General features: G+C 43.4%; 1 protein-coding gene across 1 annotated transcript; it reads right to left on the bottom strand.

Annotated features, from left to right (window-relative positions):
* Window positions 1-6,172: 6,172 nt before the first annotated feature.
* On the bottom strand, window positions 6,173-24,246 carry LOC146576800 (GTPase IMAP family member 4-like). Its single transcript, XM_085272329.1, has 2 exons — window positions 24,180-24,246; window positions 6,173-9,582 (listed from the first exon to the last, which is right to left on the bottom strand). Exons 1-2 carry the CDS (start codon window positions 24,244-24,246, stop codon window positions 8,768-8,770), a joined length of 882 nt encoding a protein of 293 aa, XP_085128455.1. The 3' UTR covers window positions 6,173-8,767.
* Window positions 24,247-24,618: the final 372 nt, after the last annotated feature.

Here is a 24,618-nt window from a genome sequence, read left to right as displayed (position 1 = left end):
AAGCAATGAAGCAGGTGTAAGAATGAAAGGATCTGTAGGATCGTTTGACACAGGCACAAGTGGTCGACTGTTCACTATGGCTGAAACCTCAGCTATGAATGTTGTGAGTACCTCATGTGTGAGTTTGGAGGAGCCCATTTGAAGAAGCATCAAGTCCAGGATACGACGTGTGATGCCGATCATCCTTTCCCATGCTCCTCCCATATGAGAGGAATGTGGTGTGTTGAAGGTCCACATACATCCATGTTCTGACAGAAACCTCTCCATGGCTTTCCCATCAAGATTTGAGGGAATCCCCATATCTTTGCAAGCTCTGGTGAAATTAGAGCATATGTTTTGCAAATGCCCTCGAATCGCCATAAACCTTCTGAATGCGTTTATGAAACTGGAGGAAACCAATGACTCAGTTACCTCAATGTGTATAGCTCTGACACACAGACAGGTGAAGAGGACAGCCCACCTCTTACTATCAGCGTGGCCTCCTCTCGTGCGACGGGCTGACACAGACCAGGGCCCAAACACGTCAATGCCGACATTGCTAAAAGGTGGTTCCATGCTGAGCCTGTCTGGTGGCAAGTCTGCCATCTTTTGAACTTCACACCTCCCTCTCAGGACAAACTGTTATGGGTAAACTGTGCAGCTGCAATGAACATGGGAAAGAAATCCATTGCAGTTATGCTGAGTAAAAATCCAACAACATGTTAGCTTAATAACAGAGTCTGCTAATTACTGATGTCACGAGACGAGCTGATCCCAGCCTAACGGAGTCCAACACAAACTCCACATGGTTAGTTGGTTCCTGTTTGCAAGACCTTGTTTCTCGTGCTTTACCTTTAGTTTTATGTCCCTATATCTCATGCCTCATTATCTAGATTTATCGACAGGGAGTGCAGAATTATTAGGCAAGTTGTATTTTTGAGGAATAATTTTATTATTGAACAACAACCATGTTCTCAATGAACCCAAAAAACTCATTAATATCAAAGCTGAATGTTTTTGGAAGTAGTTTTTAGTTTGTTTTTAGTTTTAAATATTTTAGGGGGATATCTGTGTGTGCAGGTGACTATTACTGTGCATAATTATTAGGCAACTTAACAAAAACAAATATATACCCATTTCAATTATTTATTTTTACCAGTGAAACCAATATAACATCTCCACATTCACAAATATACATTTCTGACATTTAAAAACAAAACAAAAACAAATCAGCGACCAATATAGCCACCTTTCTTTGCAAGGACACTCAAAAGCCTGCCATCCATGGATTCTGTCAGTGTTTTGATCTGTTCACCATCAACATTGCGTGCAGCAGCAACCACAGCCTCCCAGACACTGTTCAGAGAGGTGTACTGTTTTCCCTCCTTGTAAATCTCACATTTGATGATGGACCACAGGTTCTCAATGGGGTTCAGATCAGGTGAACAAGGAGGCCATGTCATTAGTTTTTCTTCTTTTATACCCTTTCTTGCAGCCACGCTGTGGAGTACTTGGACGCGTGTGATGGAGCATTGTCCTGCATGAAAATCATGTTTTTCTTGAAGGATACAGACTTCTTCCTGTACCACTGCTTGAAGAAGGTATCTTCCAGAAACTGGCAGTAGGACTGGGAGTTGAGCTTGACTCCATCCTCAACCCGAAAAGGCCCCACAAGCTCATCTTTGATGATACCAGCCCAAACCAGTACTCCACCTCCACCTTGCTGGCGTCTGAGTCGGACTGGAGCTCTCTGCCCTTTACCAATCCAGCCACGGGCCCATCCATCTGGCCCATCAAGACTCACTCTCATTTCATCAGTCCATAAAACCTTAGAAAAACCAGTCTTGAGATATTTCTTGGCCCAGTCTTGACGTTTCAGCTTGTGTGTCTTGTTCAGTGGTGGTCGTCTTTCAGCCTTTCTTACCTTGGCCATGTCTCTGAGTATTGCACACCTTGTGCTTTTGGGCACTCCAGTGATGTTGCAGCTCTGAAATATGGCCAAACTGGTGGCAAGTGGCATCTTGGCAGCTGCACGCTTGACTTTTCTCAGTTCATGGGCAGTTATTTTGCTCCTTGGTTTTTCCACACGCTTCTTGCGACCCTGTTGACTATTTTGAATGAAACGCTTGATTGTTCGATGATCACCCTTCAGAAGCTTTGCAATTTTGAGACTGCTGCATCCCTCTGCAAGATATCTCACTATTTTTGACTTTTCTGAGCCTGTCAAGTCCTTCTTTTGACCCATTTTGCCAAAGGAAAGGACGTTGCCTAATAATTATGCACACCTGATATAGGGTGTTGATGTCATTAGACCACACCCCTTCTCATTACAGAGATGCACATCACCTAATATGCTTAATTGGTAGTAGGCTTTCGAGCCTAAACAGCTTGGAGTAAGACAACATGCATGAAGAGGATGATGTGGACAAAATACTCATTTGCCTAATAATTCTGCACTCCCTGTAGGCTGGACTGCCTGAGAATCCACTGCATGCTCCTTCAGTCTGGCTTCAGATCAGTAAATTAGCACGGTACAATAAAGAAAAACAACAACTTAAACGTGTACCTGTGGAACTCACTGCCTCTTATCAGGACCTCATCAACAAATGGAAGTTTAGAGTTTAGTTCCTGATTTTCCTTCTTGTTGTATTTGTATTTGAATGTTATTTGGAGCACTACAATGAAAAGCCTGCAATTAAAAAAGTCATTCAGACATCATTTATCACTTAGCTTTGGATGTGTGCTTAAAAAGTGCTCTGAAGTTGAAGCAACCTCGAGTTTATCAGCGAGACAAGCCTAACAGTAACAACACAAACCGATAACGGTTCCACTTTTACATGGAATTTGATAACATCTGAATGTAATAAATGAAACTGGGTAATGTTCTCCTCTTATCCTTTTCATCATTACAAGTATTGACAAGAAAAAAGGCGAATTCCTCAGAACTGAGTATTGTTTCTGTCTTTCATGTTTTTTCATTGAGCTTCTGGAACAAAGCAGTTTCCCCCGGGGACATCACAGTCTTTGGATTCTGATTCACGCTAACGCAGCATTTATTTTTTACTTTCAATGTTTGTTTTATGACTGCTGTATCAGTAAGACTTTTATATCATGTGCATGACTCCTTTAACGAGCCCTTCCTCAGTTCCTCAGAAGAGACTGATAACCACTGGAGCAAATACTCGAGCACTGCCAACACGTGGAGTGTTTGTTATCTCCTTTTAAAGCTTAGTGTCAAAGGGACACTGACACTTTCTGTCGTATTTCGGAGTATTCAAGTCTTAATTTTCCAAGTTCAGGCCATGTAATGTTCAGTGAAATTGCAACAAACTCAAGAGCTCCAGCTCAGGCTCTCTAACCCTCAGTTAGCACGTTAAAGGTTAAAGTTCATGGCAGTACAATTAGAAACAGACTGAACAAACATGGCTTGTTTGGTTTCAGATGCAGCTTTGCAAACCTGCATCTGAACAAAGCACAAGACTTCTGGACCCTGTCCTTCCCACAGACCGGACCAAAGTGGAGATGTTTTTATATTTGTGGTAATAAAAATGATCACAAGAGAACAGACAGACACCGAGCCAGCAGTATTACAAAGCCTTTATTTAAATAGTTTCTTATCATTCTCCTCTCTGTCAGATTGGACCTTTTTTTTAATTTATTGCATAGAAACAGCGTAGAGAGGACAGGAAAGCAGGGTCAGAGAGAGAGAGGGGAAGACATGTGGCAGCTGCTCAACGTACTGAGAGCAACACAGAGCAATATGATTGTTTGATTATCTGTTGATGATTAAACTGGTATCAAAGGTTGTTGCTACTTTAGAGAAGTAAAAAGTTTGATCTACAAGTTCATTTAAAAACGTTAGATATGTGCAAAGTGCAGCATAGAGAGAGAGAAAGTAAGAAAATAAAAGTGAATTCATTAATTTATAAAATCATCATTGATACGAGCACAAACTAAAGAGGAGCCACACTTCCTGTTTAGGTGTAAAAGATAACACCTCAGTGTGCACTCCTACGTTTTTACAGTAGACGTTTAGGTAACACCTCAAAACACTAAGGCAGGGGTCCCCAATCCCAGTCCACGAGGGCCGGTGTCCCTGCAGGTTTTAGACGTGTCCTTGATCCATCACAGCAGATTTAAATGGATAAATGACCTCCTCAACATGTCTTGAAGTTCTCCAGAGGCCTGGCAATGAACTAATCATGTGATTCAGGTGTGTTGACCCAGGGTGAGATCTAAAAGCTGCAGGACACCGGCCCTCGTGGACTGGGATTGGGGACCCCTGCACTAAGGGCTTGGTTAGGATTAGACTTTATTGTCATCACACATGAATACAGGGTAATGAAATACAGTTTGCATCTAATCAGGAGTGCAATAAGAGCAGATTACATACAGATAGGGGTTAGGATAAAAGGTGGGAATCACTATGTACAGATTATGTACAATTCTAAATTGTATTTCAATATATTTTATTTGAAATGATGATGGAATTATATTAACTTACAACTACTTAACAGTAGGCACATTAGAATACAGGAGAACATGAAATATTTATACTATAAGTAAATTGAAGTACTGCACAAGTACTTTTAAGTAGTGTGCAACTTCACAGCAGTTTTGCAGAGAAACACCCAAAATTTCCCGTCTTACATCATAAATATTGTACTGGCAGATTTCTTTATTCGTGCATTAATCACATATTTTAATCATATCACTTTACTAATAGTAATATCACTTTCTCATTTAGTTGTATGCATGTGCACTACAGATGGGCCTTATGCTCTATCACACATATATGCACACACAGTGAGGCCATTGTTAGTTCATGGGAGACGTTAAAAAGATGAGACTCCTTCTGCTCATCGGGGATGTAAATCCTTAGGTGACGGCCAAGCAGTCAACATGTAAGAGTTGTGGATTGTCTTTGTCTGTGTGTGTATGTAAGATGTGTGGGTGTCGGCCGTGGGGCAGGGGTGATCCTAGTGTTTGGAATTGCGATGTGGGAACCATCCCACATTTCTATATTGATAAAAAATGAATGATATTTTTATCATAACTCTGGTTTTACGTGGCCGATCAACACAATTTAAAAACTGCTATAAAGTCCACACTTTCAGTTGTTCCGTCTGTCCTGCTCACATCTCCAATGGTTGTGCACGTTGTCATTAACGTGGCTTCACTCCACATCAGCCGCTTTGCTAAAACACCGGCACATAAGGACGCTGTCATAGCCTGTCAGCGACATTGATTAGCTGCGTATATACAAATGTGAATCGCGTGATTGGCTGGACTACGGGATAAGGCGGCATCGTTCTGATCCCATACGGGAGCAGCCAGTCACTGACTGACACTGCAAAACATGATTGTTAAAGTTTTAATGTTAATTTCAATTCAGGTGAGACTTTTTTGTTGTTGTTGTGCGCAACGCAGATTTTCTGTGCGCAGAGAGCGTGTAGCAGTGCGCAGCTTAGAGGGAACATTGATGATGATCTTATTTTTAAGAGTTTACATTTTTCTGTCTTTCATGTTTTTTCATTGAGCTTCTGGAACAAAGCAGTTTCCCCCGGGGACATCACAGTCTTTGGATTCTGATTCACGCTAACGCAGCATTTATTTTTTACTTTCAATGTTTGTTTTATGACTGCTGTATCAGTAAGACTTTTATATCATGTGCATGACTCCTTTAACGAGCCCTTCCTCAGTTCCTCAGAAGAGACTGATAACCACTCGAGCAAATACTCGAGCACTGCCAACACGTGGAGTGTTTGTTATCTCCTTTTAAAGCTTAGTGTCAAAGGGACACTGACACTTTCTGTCGTATTTCGGAGTATTCAAGTCTTAATTTTCCAAGTTCAGGCCATGTAATGTTCAGTGAAATTGCAACAAACTCAAGAGCTCCAGCTCAGGCTCTCTAACCCTCAGTTAGCACGTTAAAGGTTAAAGTTCATGGCAGTACAATTAGAAACAGACTGAACAAACATGGCTTGTTTGGTTTCAGATGCAGCTTTGCAAACCTGCATCTGAACAAAGCACAAGACTTCTGGACCCTGTCCTTCCCACAGACCGGACCAAAGTGGAGATGTTTTTATATTTGTGGTAATAAAAATGATCACAAGAGAACAGACAGACACCGAGCCAGCAGTATTACAAAGCCTTTATTTAAATAGTTTCTTATCATTCTCCCCTCTGTCAGATTGGACTTTTTTTTTTATTTATTGCATAGAAACAGCGTAGAGAGGACAGGAAAGCAGGGTCAGAGAGAGAGAGGGGAAGACATGTGGCAGCTGCTCAACGTACTGAGAGCAACACAGAGCAATATGATTGTTTGATTATCTGTTGATGATTAAACTGGTATCAAAGGTTGTTGCTACTTTAGAGAAGTAAAAAGTTTGATCTACAAGTTCATTTAAAAACGTTAGATATGTGCAAAGTGCAGCATAGAGAAATTACATGTGTATGTGAGTATGGGTAATGCATTATATCTATATACAGGTTTAAGACACCGAAGTGTTTCCATCCACAAACATGTGAAAACCGTCTGCACTGAAGCTGAAGCACACATTTGCATTTGTATCAGGAAACAGTCCTGTAGAAACTCCTAAAGTGAGAACATGGAGTTTATCCAGGAGAACAAACACAAGAAAACCCTTGTCAGAGATTTACAGTTAACAAACAGTCAGGTGAATAAACAACACTGAGACACTTGTGTAGGTTAACGTGCTGCACGGGTGAAAAGCTCAGAGCAAATCACACCGAACTGCAGTATTCGTTTATTTTTATAGGTTACATCGTCAATATGCAAATATAATCACATTTCCTGTTACGCAGGTCCTGATGCTGTCTGTGTGTGTGTGTGTCACAAAGTATGTGTGTTGCAAGTCAATTTCTAAGAATAATATAATGCAAGTCAACTTCTGCGGATATGTATTTCTGTATTGGTCTCTTGCGGTAAATGCCAGTGTCACAGGGTCAGCTTCCTGTTTCTACAGAAAACTGTGTCTGGTGAAATATGTGTAACATAACTTTTGAAGCATAAGCAAATAAAACAATAAAAACTCCCTAACAACCCTGAAACCCAAAAATCCTTTAAAATGAGAACAAACTGTATGAATGTAGAACAGAGTCTGTGACGGCCAACAGGATCTAATCTGATCAAACTGATAGATTACCGATCTGTCCAACACACAAAAAGACATTTAAAGACATTACTGTGTGTTATCTCACAGATCACCACTGGATGTGAAAGCAGTCACAGGTTAATGAAGATAAAAGTTCACTTAGCATCCAGCAGGTCACTGCAGCAGATCCAGAGTTGGGCTTCACCTGTTTTTATCCTGTTTCAGTTGTTTCAGACTCACAAGAGGAAACATCGTAATGCCAAAATATTAGAAACATCATCTGAATCTAACATCTAGTTTTTTATTAACATGTGGCTCATACAAAACTCAAACCTTAAAGGAGACATGAAACACTACGCATATAAAGGCTAATATACACCACTGAGCCCTGCTCTCAGAAACTGACATAGACGTAACTCTGTGTGTTAAGCTGGGTTTAAGAAATAAGTGCTTAAACCTAAAGTTTAAAGCCATGTTTAGCACCATCTTCTGTCAGTACGCGACGTCACCCGGTTGGCTGGTTTGTTGGGGTTAATAGATTTACATTAGTTCATGTTAGCTAACTAGTGACAGATTGCTAACTCAGAGGAAAATGAGGACATTAAAACTAAAACTACTTTTCATGGGATCACTTTAGTGCTGCAACAATGAGTTTATGTTAAATGTGCAGTCCACTTTCACTCTGTCTCTTTAGCAGTAAGTGGCTGTTTGCTGTTTGCTTGCTGCACTCAAACGGGAAAATCCAGCTGTTAGCCGTAACGTTCGTGTTTGTAGAGCACTTTGTGAATGAGGACTGACTCTAGGAGCTGCCACACAGCCCTCAACCAACCACATGACGTAATCTTCGGTACTGACAGACGTCGGCGTTAAACATGTTTGTAAAACTTTCACTTTAATCTCTTATTTCTTAAACCCAAAACTGGCCCACTTCTCATGGTTCGCTTGTGAATGATGCTGGCCGTGATGGTGCTGAACCACACCCACTGTGATCATTCTGTGGACATAGCTCTCCATTTGTGGTTGGTCACTATTACAGTTCTTTACTGAATTTGTAGATACAGTAACTTGTTGGTCTTGTTGGGTATTGGTCCATTTGGTATGTGACAAATCACTTTTAATAACACCAGCACCTTGAGGCAGCTGTTGTTGTGATTTTCAGTTCAGTTCAATTTTATTTATTTTACACCAAATGACAAAAACTGTTGTCTCAGGGTTCTTTATACTGTACAGAAAAGATCCTCACATTATACAGAGAAAACCCCAACAATCATATGACCCTCAATGAGACAGTAGGAAGGAAAAACTCCCTTTTAACAGGAAGAAACCTCCAGCAGAACCAGGCTCAGGGAGGGGCGGGGCCATCTGCTGTGATTGGTTGGGGAAGAAGGAAGGAAGACAGGATGAAGACATGCTGTGAAAGAGAGCCAGAGATTAATAAGAACCAATGCAGAGGTGTATAAACACATGGTGAGTAAGGAAGAAACAGTCAGTGCGTGATGGGAAGCACGCAGCAGGCTACACCTATTGCAGCGTAAAAATCATGAAAACATTAACTAAAATAACTAAACCTACAACCACCATGATTTCCCCTTTATGATTTTCTAGATTTTAGATTTGGTCTGATCAGCGTAAGCAACAAAATCACTGACGCTGTCTGAAATCTATCTGCATCATGCCTGAAGTTTAATTTTAGCAAGTACGCCTAAAAACGCTATTCCCACGAACAGCATCATACCAACTACAGCTCCAACCCCAGCTCCTGTTGTAGGCGTCAGCTCGCCACCACAAATAAAATACCCTGCTGCACAGCCGACAGCCATTCCAATCAAACCACACCGGTCATAAAAAGAGCGCCACTCTTCTTCTGGCTTTGGTTTTGTTTCCTTTCGTGTTTTCAGAGCTTCCTCAGCCTCCTGGAGCATCTTAGACGTGTAGAAAGGTTGACATTTTTCTCCCGTCATCTTGTTTATAATCCCCAGCAGCTCGTCGAGTTGAGACCCTTGTTGTTCGTCTCTAATGTTAAAAACAAAGCATCTTTGCTGGAACTGATCGGTTAATCTTCTGAGGGATTTCAGTGTTTCCTGCTTGAAAGCGGCGTCGATTTCCTCACTTTCAGTGGTGAACACCACTATAGTGTAGTCCACTGCCTGTTTACCAAACGTGTCCTGAAAAGTCTTCAGTGCGTCTAATTTCTCTTGTGAGATCTCTTTAAACCTCTCCACGAACAGGAACACATGAGGACCAGGTTCAGCATGTTTGATGGACCGCTTGATCTCTTCCACCACTTCCTTTCTATCATCATCTACTTTAAACAGACCTGGAGTGTCAACAACAACCACGTCTCGACCCGTGATGGTCTTTCTTTCCTTACGGCACTTCTTTGAGTCCTTATTAGAAGTGAATATTTCTCTGTTGCCCAGGATGATGCCTCCTAGAGTACTTTTACCCTGTCCACTCTGTCCATACAGGACGATCCTCAGCTCACCTGTTGGAAGAACGTCAGTGAGAATTAGCCGGTCTTACTCAAACCTGACAAATACATTTTTAACACTTAGACACAACATGCACCCAAATGTTTCATCCAGAAGTCATTAATCAGACTTTAAAGTGCACTAGTGCAGTATATTTTTTGTAAACTCAAGAATTTGCTTTGATGTAAAAATTCTAAAATCTAAACATGTTAAAATTAAACGCCCACTGAATTCCATCATTGTCCGACCTGATTGCCTTAAGATGTTTTAACATGCGCTGTAGGTTATTGAAGATCATTCTGATAATAAATATGTACTAGTGCTGTCAGCGTTAATCTCGTTAGAATGACGTTAACGCCATAACCGCATTAACGCGGCAAATCTCGGATCGCCCTGTGCATGGCGTTAACATCATTCTAACGAGATTAATGTTGACAGCACTAATATGTACACATATAGCAAACACAGAAATATAACACATTTTTAAAATTCTGAAATAAACTGTGGTTTGATTATTCTGGGATAACATGTTTTTTCCCCTTAAATGGTGCCACATTTGTGTTTTGTTTTTTTCCTATTTCTTGTGTTGAGCATCTGGTACCCCAGGTGATGACAATTAGGCACCTGATTAGCGGCACCTGTGAGCGTGGACCCTGCTCAGTGAGTGAGGAATGAAGGGCATTAATATTGCAAAGATGAAGATAGGCAGACTGGGTTATATTGTTTATGTTCGCGATGAAGGTAAGGATGACACTCAGACTCTCAAGCTAAAGGGAAGATATGACAACTGAGTTATTAAAAGATCACGTTAGATTTAGATGGTATAAATTTGGTGCCAAAAGGAACTAAGTCACTTGTATTGCCATTAAGTTTAAGAATGTATGTAAACCAAAGTTTAATTTTATTTAAACAGAAGTGAATGTGGGTGGGAGTATAGTAGTTGTTTTAGAAGACAAATAGAGCTGGGTGTCATCTGGGTAACAGTGATAACAGTGAAGCTGAATGTTGTATTTTTTTAAAAATATTGCAGAGACGTAGGCGATAAATTATAAAAATGGCGCGGTGGGAAGTTGTATCAAAAGCTGTAGTGTGGTCATAGAGAATGAAAATGATGGTGAAGAGTCCACAATCAGTTGCAAGAAAAATATTTTCAATGGATTGAAACTCAATGGCAGCAATGCCTTCTCAATCGTCCAGGTAAGTAAGTCTGTTCATCTGGACGTAACGTTTTCAATGGGAGAAACGTTTCGTCACTCGTCCAAGTGAGTGAGAATCCACTGACAGTAAAACAAGAATGTTCCTTACCATGCATGGAGGGTTTCAACCCAAGTCCAGCAGCCTGAGACTGTACACTAAGTGGAAGGAAGGGGGCTAAGGACTAGTGAGTGTCAAAACCACCATCTAGGATGAGACAACAAAGTTTCATAAGTACATCAGGAAGAAGCCACTACTGATAGTGTGCTCAGTGAATACTTCAGGCAACAGATGCCTGAGAAAAAAGAGGAGCAAGAACATGAACCCTTTTGGAAGGACAGACCCCTGCATGAAATGTACCACCAGCAGATAGAGGAAGTGGCTGATATCAAGAAAACCTACCAATGGACTGGAAGGGTAGGGGGTCACCCAGCAGCCCACAGGCTCCACTGGCAGCCAGCTACGCCAGAGCAGACTGAGCTCTGGGCCCAGAGACCAGAGACCCAAGGGCTTCCCACCACCTAGGGTGTTGAGAATGATCTTTTAGGACTTCCAGATACAGAGATACAAACTGGTGATGGCTAACCAGCCAGACATCGTAGCGGTGGACAAGTAGAGAAAGATGGCTGTAGTGACAGATGTAGCTATACCGAGTAATAGCAACATCAGAAAGAAAGAACATGAGGAGCCTGAGAAGTACCAAGAGCTCAGTAAGGAGCCTGAGAAGATGTTGAGGGTGAAGGTAACAGTGGTCCCAGTGGCAATCAAAGCACTTGGGGCAATACCCCCCAATCTGGGCAAGTGGCTCCACCAGACCCAACGAACAACATCCAAGATCTCTGTACATAAGAGCACAGTTGTAGGAATATCACAGATACTGCACAGGACCCTGAAGCTCCCAGGCCTTTGACAGAGGCCCACAGAAGCCCACAAGATGAGTGACAAATTTTATATAAATAGATGTATGTAAAGTTGGTGACTTTCCTAAAATTAGCCACTGTCTTGAATTTTCAGAAAGTTCATGAGAAAAATGTTCATTTATTGTCACAAGATTTTCTTTTAATGTTAAGTGTATTGTTAATGTCGTATGCATCATTCTATCACTTTTACAAAAAACCCAAACAAAACAAAAACAGTACCTGAATCTTCACAACTTAAAACATAAAGGACGTGCTTTGGAAGCATTTGGAGGGGGGAGGAGTGTGATTGTATATCTCTCTGTGTGTGTGTGTGTGTGTGTGTGTGTGTGTGTGTGTGTGTGTGTGTGTCCTGTATCAGCTGAAGAGAGAGTGTCTTTTCACCTAGTTTTAAGCAAAAGTCAACAATCCTCCAGCCAACGCAGGTGACCTTGAAGGATGTGGGCAGAGAATCAAAACACAGTTCAATAATCAGGAAGATTTGAGGCCTTCCAGCTAGCAATGGGTAACCAAATGAGATCACGGTTATTTGATGTAATGTTAGAGCGAGCAGGCTGTTTGTAATTATGCATGTAATCTAATACCTCTCGGGCTGTCGGGTATGTGGCAGGATGTGGATTGTGGCTCAGCTGCAGGGGAGGGGTGAGTTCAGCAGTGGGTTCAGAGTGTGGTGTTGGGGAGGCTGACTCAAACACCTGACCCCATCATCTAATCATGTCTCCCCTGTTAAAGATCATGCAGGGACCATAGGAGGGGGTGGTGTCTGTGCTACAGGAGCAGGGCAGCTGGAAAGCCAATAAAGAAGTGTTAAACTGCAGCGCTGCTGTTGATGGGTCCTCCTTTGTCAGACTTTTGAGGTTTATGTTGGGGTTTCTCCCAGTGGACAATAGGGTTTGTTCCCTGCGCCTTCAGGTCAGGAAACAGGTTGTGACTGTCATCATCGCATAGCAGTTCAAAGTACCCAGACTTCTTGGAGTCCTTGGGCAGGATGCTTGAGGGTGTTCCACCTGGAGACTCTACTGTCCTACTGGGAGACTTCAACACTTATGTGGGCAATGACAGCAAGACCTGGAGGGGCGTGATGGGAAGGAACGGTCTCCCGGATCTGAACCCGAGCAGTGATTTGTTACTGGACCTCTGTGCAAACCAGAGTTTGGCCATAAAAAACACTGTGTTCGAACATAAGGTTGTCCATAAGTGGATGTGACACCTTAGGCCACAGGCGGATGATCGATTTGTGATTGTATCACCAGATCTGCAGCCATATGTTCTGGACACTCAGGTGAAGAGAGGGGCTGAGCTGTCAACTGATCACCATCTGGCAGTGAGTTTGATCAGGTGGTGGAGGAGGATGCTGGACAGAGCTGGCACACCTAAACGTACAGTGAGGGTGTGCTGGGAATGCCCAGCAGAAGCTAAAACCTCTGCAGAGCTTCAACACCATCCCGAGGGAGACTGAGGACATTGAATTTGAATGGACCATGTTCAGCACCTCAATTGCCGAAGCCGCTGCACTGGGCTGGTTGGTGCCTGTTGTGGTGGTAACCCCCGAACCAAATGGTGGACACCAAAGGTGAAGGAAGGCACCAGACTGAGTTCTATTGTTCTTGTTTAGCATGTGGGAGTTTGGAGGCAGGTAATAGGTACCGACAGGCCAAGCGGAACGCAGCTCAGCCAGTGGCTGCAGGAAAAACTCAGGTGTGGTTTTGAAGGCTTTTAAACTGCCTTGAAAGAGGTTCTGGCAAACCATCAGGCAACTCAGGAAGGGAAAGCGGTGCTCTACCTGCACTGTTTAGTGTGGGTTGAGCACTGCTGACTTCAACTGAGAACAGTGTCAGTCAGTAGAAGGAATACTTTGAGGGCCTAGTGAGTGAGAAAGGTGACTGGAAAGGAAAAACTCAATGCATCATGGGAATCCCCCGGCAGCCTACGTCTATTGCAGCATAACTAAGGGAGGAGTCAGGGTCACCTGGTCCAGCCCTAACTATATGCTTTAGCAAAAAGGAAAGTTTGAAGCCTAATCTTAAAAATCAAATCAACAAATACAGCAATATATGACACAAAAGTCAGAGCTCTTTTGAGCCAACCATCCCTTTAACGTTAACTAGTAATGACTTCATGAACTTCTTCACAAATAAAATTTTTATCATTAGAGAAAAAATTACCAGTAATCATCCCACAGATGTAATATTATCTACAGCTACTCTTAGTACCATTGATGTTAAGTTAGACTCTTTTTCTCTAATTGATCTTTCTGAGTTAACTTCAATAATTACTTCCTCCAAACCATCAACGTGTCTTTTAGACCCCATTCCTACAAAACTGCTCAAAGAAGTCCTGCCATTAATTAATTCTTCGATCTTAAATATGATCAACCTATCTCTAATGATCGGCTATGTACCACAGGCCTTCAAGCTGGCTGTAGTTAAACCTTTACTCAAAAAGCATCTCTAGACCCAGCAGTCTTAGCTAATTATAGGCCAATCTCCAACCTTCCTTTATATCAAACATCCTTGAAAGAGTAGTTGTCAAACAGCTAACAGATCATCTGCAGAGGTTTATTTGAAGAGTTTCAGTCAGGTTTCAGAGCTCAGCACAGCACAGAAACAGCTTTAGTGAAGGTTACAAATGATCTTCTTATGGCCTCTGACAGTGGACTCATCTCTGTGCTTGTCCTGCTAGACCTCAGTGCAGCGTTCGATACTGTCGACCATAATATCCTATTAGAGCGTTAGAACATGCTGTAGGTATTACAGGTACTGCACTGCAGTGGTTTGTATCATATCTATCTAATAGACTCCAGTTTGTGCATGTAAATGGAGAGTCCTCTTCACACACTGAGGTTAATTATGGAGTTCCACAGGGTTCAGTGCTAGGACCAATTCTGTTTACATTATACATGCTTCCCTTAGGCAGCATCATTAGAAGACATAGCATACATTTACACTTCTATGCAGATGACACCCAGCTCTATCTGTCCATGAAGCCAGATAACACACACCAATGAGTTAAACTGCAGGAATGTCTTAAAGACATAAAGACCTGGATGGCCGCTAACTTTCTGCTTCTTAATTCAGATAAGATAAGATAAGATAAGATAAGATAAGATAAGATAACCTTTATTAGTCCCACACGTGGGAAATTTGTTTTGTCACAGCAGGAAGTGGACAGTGCAAAAGTTATGAGGCAAAAATTAGAATACAATAAGAATAAATACAGTACACAGCTGTACAGAATAGAATAAAATAAAATACTATATACAGTAGAATAAAATAAAATAAATATACAATAAGATAAAAATAGAATACAAATACAAATACTATATACAACTGAGTAAAAATACAACGATGACAGAAAGGATTATTGCACTTAGTATTATTGCACATGTGTGGATGTGTGTGTTTGTTCAGTTAAAGTCTTTGTTGTGGAGTCTGACAGCAGTGGGGAGGAAAGACCTGCGAAATCTCTCCGTCCCACACCGTGGGTGCCGCAGTCTCCCACTGAAGGAGCTGCTCAGTGCTGTCACAGTCTGCTGCATGGGGTGGGAGATGTTGTCCATCAGGGATGACAGCTTAGCCGCCGTTCTCCTGTCACTCACCACCTCCACTGGGTCCAGAGGGCATCCTAGAACAGAGCTGGCCCTTCGGATCACCCTGTTCAGTCTCTTCCTGTCCCCAGCAGAGATGCTGCCGCCCCAGCAGACCACGCCATAAAAGATAGCAGAAGCCACCACAGAGTCATAGAAGGTCTTCAGGAGTGGGCCCTCCACCCCAAACGACCTGAGTCTCCGCAGCAGGTACAGCCTGCTCTGCCCTTTCCTGTAGAGGGCGTCTGAGTTATGAGTCCAGTCCAGTCTATTGTTCAGATGAACACCAAGGTACCTGTAGCTGTCCACAGCCTCAATGTCCATACCTTGGATGTTCAGTGGTTGCAGTGGAGAATGCTTGTGCCTGCGGAAGTCTACCACCAGTTCCTTGGTTTTACTGGCGTTGATCTGGAGGTAGTTCAGCTGGCACCAGTCCACAAAGTCTTGGGTCAGACCTCTGTACTCCTTGTCGTCCCCATCAGTGATGAGGCCGACTATTGCAGAGTCATCAGAGAACTTCTGCAGGAAGCACTGGGTGGAATTGTGGGAGAAGTCTGCAGTGTAGATGGTGAAGAGGAACGGAGCCAGAACCGTTCCCTGTGGGGCCCCCGTACTGCAGACGACCCTGTCCGACACACAGCCCTGAGTCCTCACATACTGTGGTCGGTCGGTGAGGTAGTCCAGGATCCAGGTAGTGAGGTGATGGTCCACTCCAGAGTTCACCAGCTTGTCCTTTAGAACCGAGGGAAGAATGGTGTTGAAGGCACTGGAGAAATCAAAGAACATGATTCTCACAGTGCTTCCAGCGGTCTCCAGGTGAGCGAGGGAACGATGTAGGAGGTGAATGACGGCATCATCCGCTCCAATGCCAGGCTGGTAGGCAAACTGAAGTGGGTCCAGTGATGAGCTTATTAGGCGCCGAAGCTGAGCCAGGACCAACCGCTCCAGGGTCTTCATCAGGTGGGATGTCAGAGCCACCGGCCTGTAGCTGTTGAGGTCCTTGGGGCGTGAAGTCTTTGGCACTGGTACAACACAGGAGGTTTTCCAGAGCTGTGGGACTCTTCCCAACCTCAGGCTCAGGTTGAAGAGGTGCTCCATCACCCCACACAGTTGGTCCGCGCAGGACCTGACGACCCTCGAGCTGATGCCATCTGGGCCCGCTGCCTTCTTGCCATTAATCCTCCTCAGTTCCCTCCTAACCTGGGTGGTTGAGAGAGACAGGCTGGAGCCTTGTGTTGAGTGTGTATTGGATGCTGCAGTTGGGGGTGGGGAGGAGTGAGCAGGGTGAATAGAGGAGGTGTGAAGTGTCTGAGGTGGAACAGCAGCAGTGGGGGTGGGTGAGTCTGCAGCCGATGTTGCAGACTGCCTCATGGCTGAGTCAAATCTGTTGAAGAAATGATTCAGTTCATTTGCCCATCTCACATCCCTCCCAGGCAGAGAGTTCTGCTGTTTGTGGCCCGAGATGGTTCTGAGGCCTCTCCAGACTTCACCAACGTTGTTTTGCTGAAGCTGGTTCTCCATCTTCTGCCTGTAGCTCTCCTTCCCATTCCTTATCAGTCCCCTCAGCTCTCTCTGCACCCTTTTCAACTCCTCTTTGTCTCTGGATTTGAAGGCCCTCCTCTTCTGCTTGAGGACGGTTTTAATTTCTGGGGTAATCCAAGGTTTGTTGTTGGAGAAACACCGTACAGTCCTGGTAGGTACGGTGTTATCCACACAGAAGTTTATATGGTCAGTAATGCATGTAGTAAGGCTGTCGATGTCCTCTCCGTGGTCATCACAGATCACCTCCCACACAGTCGACTCAAAACAATCCTTAAGAGCCTCCTCGCTCTCCTCTGACCATCTCTGTACTGTGCGGGTGGCTGGTGGCTCCCTGCGCACTAAGGGCTCATACACAGGGACAAGGTGCACCAGGTTGTGATCAGATCTGCCCAGGGGAGGGAGAGGTGATGAACTGTATGCCTCTTCTGCATTGGCATACAGTAAGTCCAGTGTTTTATTGTCTCTGGTTGGGCAGGTCACATACTGGGTGAAGGTGGGCAGTGTGGAGTCCAGTGAGGCATGATTGAAGTCCCCTGATATTATGAGAAGGGCTCTCGGAGATTGTGTTTGCAGTCTGCTGACCACAGAGTGGAGAGAGTCACAGGCTGCATCCGCGTTGGCCGAGGGGGGGACATACGCTGTTATCGCGATAACATGCGAGAACTCCCGGGGCAGGTAGTACGGACGCATGCTAACGGCTAACAGCTCAATGTCTCTGCTGCAGAGTTGCTCTTTTACAGTGATGTGCCCAGGGTTACACCATCTGTCGTTCACAAAAACTGCCAAAACTGCCAGATCAAACTGAGGTTATTGTACTCGGCCCTGAAAAGCTTAGAAATATGGTATCTAAGCAGATTCTTACTCTGGATGGCATTACCTTGGCCTCCAGTAACGCTGTGAGGAACCTTGGAGTCATTTTTGACCAGGACATGTCCTTCAACGCACATATTAAACAAATATGTAAGACTGCTTTCTTCCATTTGCGCAACATCTCTAAAGTTAGAAATATCCTGTCTCAGAGTGACGCTGAAAAACTAGTTCATGCATTTATTACTTCCAGGCTGGACGACTGTAATTCATTATTATCAGGATGTCCAAAAAACTTGCTGAAAAGCCTTCAGCTGATCCAAAATGCTGCAGCAAGAGTCCTGACAGGGACTAGAAAGAGAGCAGATTTCTCCTGTTTTGGCTTCCTGTTAAATCCAGAATTCAAAATCCTGCTCCTCACATACAAGGTCTTAAATAATCAGGCCCCATCTTATCTTAATGACCTTGTAGTACCATATCACCCTATTAGAGCACTTGGCTCTCGCTCTGCAGGCCTACTTGTTGTTCCTAGAGTATTTAAAAGTAGAATGGGAGGCAGAGCGTTCAGTTTTCAGGCCCCTCTTCTGTGGAACCAGCTTCCAGTTTGGATTCAGGAGACAGACACTATCTCTACTTTCAAGATTAGGCTTCAAACTTTCCTTTTTGCTAAAGCATATAGTTAGGGCTGGACCAGGTGACCCTGAATCCTCCCTTAGTTATGCTGCAATAGATGTAGGCTGCCGGGGATTCCCATGATGCATTGAGTTTTTCCTTTCCAGTCACCTTTCTCACTCACTATGTGTTAACAGACCTCTCTGCATTGAATCATATCTGTTATTAACCTCTGTCTCTCTTCCACAGCATGTCTTTATCCTGTCTTCCTTCTCTCACCCCAACCGGTCGCAGCAGATGGCCCCGCCCCTCCCTGAGCCTGGTTCTGCCGGAGGTTTCTTCCTGTTAAAAGGGAGTTTTTCCTTTCCACTGCCGCCAAAGTGCTTGCTCATAGGGGGTCATATGATTGTTGGGTTTTTCTCTGTATCTATGAAGCGCCTTGAGGCGACTTTTGTTGTGATTTGGCGCTATATAAATAAAATTGAATTGAATTGAATTGAATTGAATTAAAAGTAGAGATAGTGTCTGTCTCCCGAATCCAAACTGGAAGCTGGTTCCACAGAAGAGGGGCCTGAAAACTGAAGAGCAGGAGCACCAGCCCCCATCATGTACACTTTCTACAGAGGCACCATCGAGAGCATCCTGTCGAGCTGCATCACTGTGTGGTTTGGAGCCTGCAATGCGTCCTGTCATAGAACCCTCCAACGCATAGTGAGGGCTGCAGAGAGGATCATTGGTGTCTCTCTCCCCTCCCTCCAGGACATTTACAGCACCCGTCTCACTAAAAAAGCCCTTTGCATAGCGGCTGATCCCACGCACCCAATGCAAAGCTTCTTCAAGCTGCTGCCGTCAGGGAGGAGACTGCGGAGTCTCCAGGCCAGGACCAGCAGACTGAAGGACAGCTTCATCCATCAGGCTGTCAGGAAGCTTAACTCCCTCCCGATTCTGCCCCCTCTCCCCTCTCTCCTCCACGGTCTCACTGAACTCTGTCACACACACACAAACACGCACACTCTCTGACTCACTCACTGGCCTGCACCAGTTACCAGTCACTTTGTGGAGCATTGGACTGCCATTACCTCATAAGACTTTGTTGTTATACTATCTCTTACTGTACATTACTAAATCTCCATCTGCACTATTTGCCTATTTGCACTACTCTGCCTGGTTTACACTCAATGTCATTTACCCTTACTTGAATATTGTATATTGTATATTGCATAGCTTTCTTGTTAATTTGTATTGTATTTATTTATTTAAATTTTTACTTTTTAATTATTTTATTTGCATTTTTTAATCACTCTCTTATATTTAAATGTTCATTTGCTATTTCATCTAGGGTTTGAGAGTAACGAAATTTCTATTCTCTGTATGTCCTGTACATGTGGCAGAATTGACAAATAAAGTTGACTTGACTTGACTTGACTTGACTTGTCTGGCCCATTGCTACGGACCATTTGATCCTTATACAACCGTCTGCATTGCCGGCAATAAGTTAGACTTATTTCCAGTGGCTGATAGACTCTGACCAGGGCTGCCCTTTGTCAACAATTCTCGTCTCTGCTTTTCACAGAAGATGTGGTCCTGCTGGCTTCATCGGATGATGGCCTCCAGCTTGCACTGGAGTGGTTCGCAGCTGAGTGCGAAACGGTGAATCAGCAGAATGAGAATCAGCACCTCCAAATCCAAGGCCATGGTCCTCAGTCGAAAAGGACTGAGGAGAGCCCACTCCGGGTCAGGGACGAATTCCTGCCCCAGGTGGAGGAGTTCAAGTATCTCAGGGTGTCTTCAAGCAACTTAAAGAAGTCCAGACGCTTTTCTTTGCTAGCTCCTTTGACTATCTCAGGGTGTTGTTTTCTGTTTCAGTTTCAGTTTCAAGTTTATTTCTATAGCACATTTAAAAGTCCCAGGTACATCAAAGTGCTTCACAGACGAGCCACATTTGCGGGGTTACAGCAAGTTCACAAGTTACGGGAGAAGAGAGCGAGAGATCGACAGATGGATTGGTGCTGGGGCTCCAGTGATGTGGACGCTGTACTGGTCCATCATGGTGAAGAGAGAGCTGAGTGTGAAAGTCAAGCTCGGTCGATCTACATTTCTACCTTCACCTGTGGTCATAAGCTGTGGGTAGTGACTGAAAGAACGAGATCGCAGATACAAGCAGCGAAAAGGAGCTTTTCTCCTAAGGGTGGCTGGCCTCTTCCTTAGAGATGGGATGTCACCCATGCTGAGGATGTCACGGCCAGACGGTCCTCGCCAGTCGACCTGCCTGTTCGGGTTGTGTTTGTGTGCACTTTGCTGTTTTCTCCTCTCCGTCCTGTTACTGTGTGTTTGTGTGTATCTGTATATACAAACCTCAGTTACTTATGTATGTAGGAGCACTTTGTGTCTTCCTTCTATATTTTATATTTCCCTTGCTATGAGAGCACCCATAGCAGCACCACCCTCACCCTGGAAGAGCACGAGGTGAGGCGCATGCTGCAGGCTGTTAACCCGAGGAAGGCGGCGGGTCCTGATGGTGTGCCAGGTCGAATATTGAGGGATTGTGCAGGACAGCTGGCTGGGATCTTCACCAGGATTTTCAACAAATCCCTCGCACAGGCGACTGTCCCACTCTGCCTGAAGTCCTCCACCATAGTCCCCTTGCCTAAGAAGCCCCACATCACCGGCCTGAATGACTACAGACCGGTGGCACTCACCCCAGTGGTAATGAAATGCTTTGAGAAGCTGGTCCGCAGACACATCACAGCAGCCCTGCCCCGCAGCCTGGATCCACACCAGTTTGCCTACAGAGCAAACCGATCCACGGAAGACGCTGTAGCCACAGCACTCCATGCTGCATTAACTCACCTGGAAGAGCATGGTAGCTATGTGCGGATGCTCTTCGTGGATTACTGCTCAGCTTTTAACACCATCCTTCCACACAAACTGGTGGCCAAGCTACAAGACCTGGGGCTTCCATACAGCACCTGCATGTGGATCAATAGCTTCCTCTCGGGCCGTAGACAGAGAGTCAGAGTTGGCCATCACACATCCTCAGCCCTGAGTCTCAGCACTGGCTCACCCCAGGGCTGTGTGCTCAGTCCACTGCTCTACTCTCTCTACACACACGACTGCACTCCTCGCCACCACAGCAACATCTTTGTGAAATTTGCAGATGACACCACAGTGGTGGGGCTCATTTCCAAGGGAGACGAGTCTACGTACAGAGACGAGGTGGAGCAGCTGACGTCATGGTGTAAGGCCAATAACCTCCTCCTCAACACTTCAAAAACCAAAGAACTCATAATAGACTTCAGAAGGAAAAAGGCAGAGATCCAACCACTATTCATAAATGGGGACTGTGTAGAAAGGGTGGCAAGCTTCCGCTTCCTGGGAGTCAATATAGAGGAGAACCTTTCCTGGAGTGTGAACACCTCCGAGCTGCTGAAAAAGGCCCAACAGAGACTGTACTTCCTGAGAATTCTCAGGAGGAATAACATCACACAGAGACTGCTGGTGTCCTTCTACAGAGCCACCATTGAGAGTGTTCTAACTTACTGCATATGCATCTGGTACACTAGCTGCACAGGGGCTCAGAGGAAAGCACTCCAAGGGATCATTAACACCGCCCAAAAGATCACTGGCTGCCCTCTCCCCACACTGGAAGTTCTACACAACGCCCACTGTTTTAAAAAGGCCCAAAACATCATAAAAGACACCTCACATCCTGGCCACTCCCTGTTCGAACTGTTGCCCTCAGGCAGACGGTACAGGGCAATCAGAGCAAGGACTAATAGACTCAAACACAGCTGTTATCCAACTGCAATAACACATCTGAATACTACAAAAAAATGTCCATCACGCCACTCTTGTGTTAATCTATGCACGGTCTGAAGCATGTGTGTGAGAATGTATGTGAATGTTTTACTGTTATATCTTATTAGTATTTTAAGTATTCTATCTATTTTATTTATTGAATTTTATTGTTTTATTTATATTTTGATATTGCTAGGGATGATGCAATGATCGGGGACCATTCTTAATTTCGTTGTTCTCATGACAATGACAATAAAGTTTCTGATTCTGATTCTGATTCTGTGTCACAAACAAATTTCTCATTGGTGGGATAATGGTTTACTCTATTCTATTCTATTCTATTCTATTCTATTCTATTCTAGAGATAAGAAAGTTAGGCAAACTTAAAATACACTGTTAAGCACACCCTCATTCTATGGTTAGGTGGACCAGGCCGCTCTGCCATTCTCGCTCTGCACACGTAATCCAAGACACCACTAGGTGCTGATCAGTTGACAGTTTCACCCAGCTCCACACCTGAATGTCCAACACACTTGATAAACATTCATTTCAACAATTAAATTCAATTTATATCATATATATTTCATATTATTATATAATATGTGTTACAACTTTTATAATTTATATAGCACCAAATAAGCACTTTATATTGTAAGGTAAAGACCCTACAATAATACAGAGAAAAGAGATTAAAAACCCCAACAATCGTGAGTGAGTGATGAAGAAACACCCAGTGCATCATGGGAATCCCCCAGCAGCCTACACCTATCGCAGGATAACTAAGGGAGGATTCAGGGTCACCTGGTCCAGCCCTAACTATATGCTTTAGCTTTAGCATAAAGGAAAGAAATTCTGGATTTAACAGGGAGACTTTTCAAAGCCCTAGAAGTTGATGTTTAGTTTGTTCAAAGCTCTGGAAATGCTGATTAGATCACCAAGTATTTCATACAGACAGAAATATTAATTTCACAGGCATTAAAAGTTCCAACAAATAGTTAAAAAGTGACTTTTACAGATTTACAGAAATATAATCTCCAGATTTAACTGCTTCATTATCTACGCAAAAAGCTAATCCTACTGATACTAATCTACCACAACAAAGCTGGCTAACTGCTAGCTGTCACTTTCATTCATTTAACTGTGTAAATCACAGAAAAGTATTTATTCTGTTTCCTTACCTAGAAATGTTTGCAGTCCTAATTTTCAGTTTTAAGACAAGCTTCGCTCGAGTAACGAGTCGAAATTCAGCGTCACGTTTAACCACAGAAGTTAAAGACATTTAAAGAATCGTAAGTGAAATGGCGGCAAAATGCAGCCACGTGTGCAGACGGATTATTCTCCCAAAGCAAGAGAAACAAAACCAATCACAACATCAGGACTCGTTATAAAACCTACTGAATGAAGTCAAAATATTTAAAAGAGCTTGGGATTGTTTCCTTTCTCTGAGTGTTTGTGTAAAAATCACCAGAGGAGAGCTAACTCGTTTTATCATCAGCAGATCTGAGGATCATTTTGTTTTATCTGTAAAATTTGAATAAATTAATCTGCAGTTTCCTAAAACAGAGAAAACCAAACCATAAAGCAGATACATTTTTTCCTTTTAACTTACAAAAGTAATTAAAAAACTTTAACTTTTAACTTTAACTTTAATTTTATTTCGACTTCTTCAGTTGAAAGGATCAGATGTTTGACCTTCTCTGAAAAACTTAACTATGCTCTACATTCATGATATATATTATGTGTATTCTACATAAAGGTTACAATTTAATATAATGTAACATATAGAAGGTCATTGTTGAAGAAAAAATGTACTTTCCTTAGGAGATCTGTAAAATATTAATGTTAATAGTTTTATTAGTTGATTAACTAAGTAGAAATCCTTCATATTGAACTGGTCAGCAGCTCACACCCACTGCACTCAGTTCCACTGAAAAGTTCTCTAAATGCAGCTTGGTGATATTCAGACTCTAAACTTAACATCTCTGGACTTAACAACTCTAAATTTCAGAACAAGGCTGAAAATGAATTTCTAACAAAATAACTTCAAAGTAAAGCACAAAGGAGCTGCTACTGACTTCTGTCTTTACTGTAATTTCTGTCCCAAATATCAAACTAAACACCACCATGACTCTCGGTGCATGACAGATACACTCACCCATCTTATCTGGATCTTCACTGGGAACAGGTATCCTGCAACCCTGTGCTAGCTCAATAGAGTCCATGGCTTATTCTGAGTGGTTACAATTCCATTTCACTTCTATTTTAAAGCCTGCTGCTAGTTCCCTCCCCTACAACACTGGCTGTCCAATCAGAACTGTGGTTGAAAAGAACCAATCGGAGGGCTGAACAAAAAGTGCATCAAGCAGAGTACATCCCCATGGGTCTGCCTCCTCACCCTCTTCTCTCATTTACATCATTACATAAAGAGAACTGGAAACATTACAAGAGAACCAACATCCATGTCTTTCTCATGTACAAGCTAAAGTTTCACATAAAACATTCCAGGTGCAAATAATCCCTCAACCTCCAGGGCTGAAAAATGAACCAACCCCAGAGGAAGGAGGGAAACGTGGCTCTGTGGTGGTCTTTCACAG

The sequence above is a fragment of the Mchenga conophoros genome, linkage group LG4, assembly GCF_057382185.1.
Source record: "Mchenga conophoros isolate Kocher_MC1m ecotype Shallow Benthic linkage group LG4, M_conophoros_male_GT1.1, whole genome shotgun sequence".
Taxonomy (NCBI): domain Eukaryota; kingdom Metazoa; phylum Chordata; class Actinopteri; order Cichliformes; family Cichlidae; genus Mchenga; species Mchenga conophoros.
Note: the sequence above shows the minus strand (reverse complement) of the source record. Positions and strands in the feature narration are given on the sequence as shown.

What these genes read in the sequence shown, in the direction of transcription:
- LOC146576800 (XM_085272329.1), bottom strand. Translation starts at nt 24,246, where the DNA reads ATGGACTCTATTGAGCTAGCACAGGGTTGCAGGATACCTGTTCCCAGT. An exon ending in TGAAGATCCAGATAAGATGG is followed by an intron (nt 9,583 to 24,179) that starts GTGAGTGTATCT and finishes TTCTTCCAACAG; the next exon opens with GTGAGCTGAGGATCGTCCTG.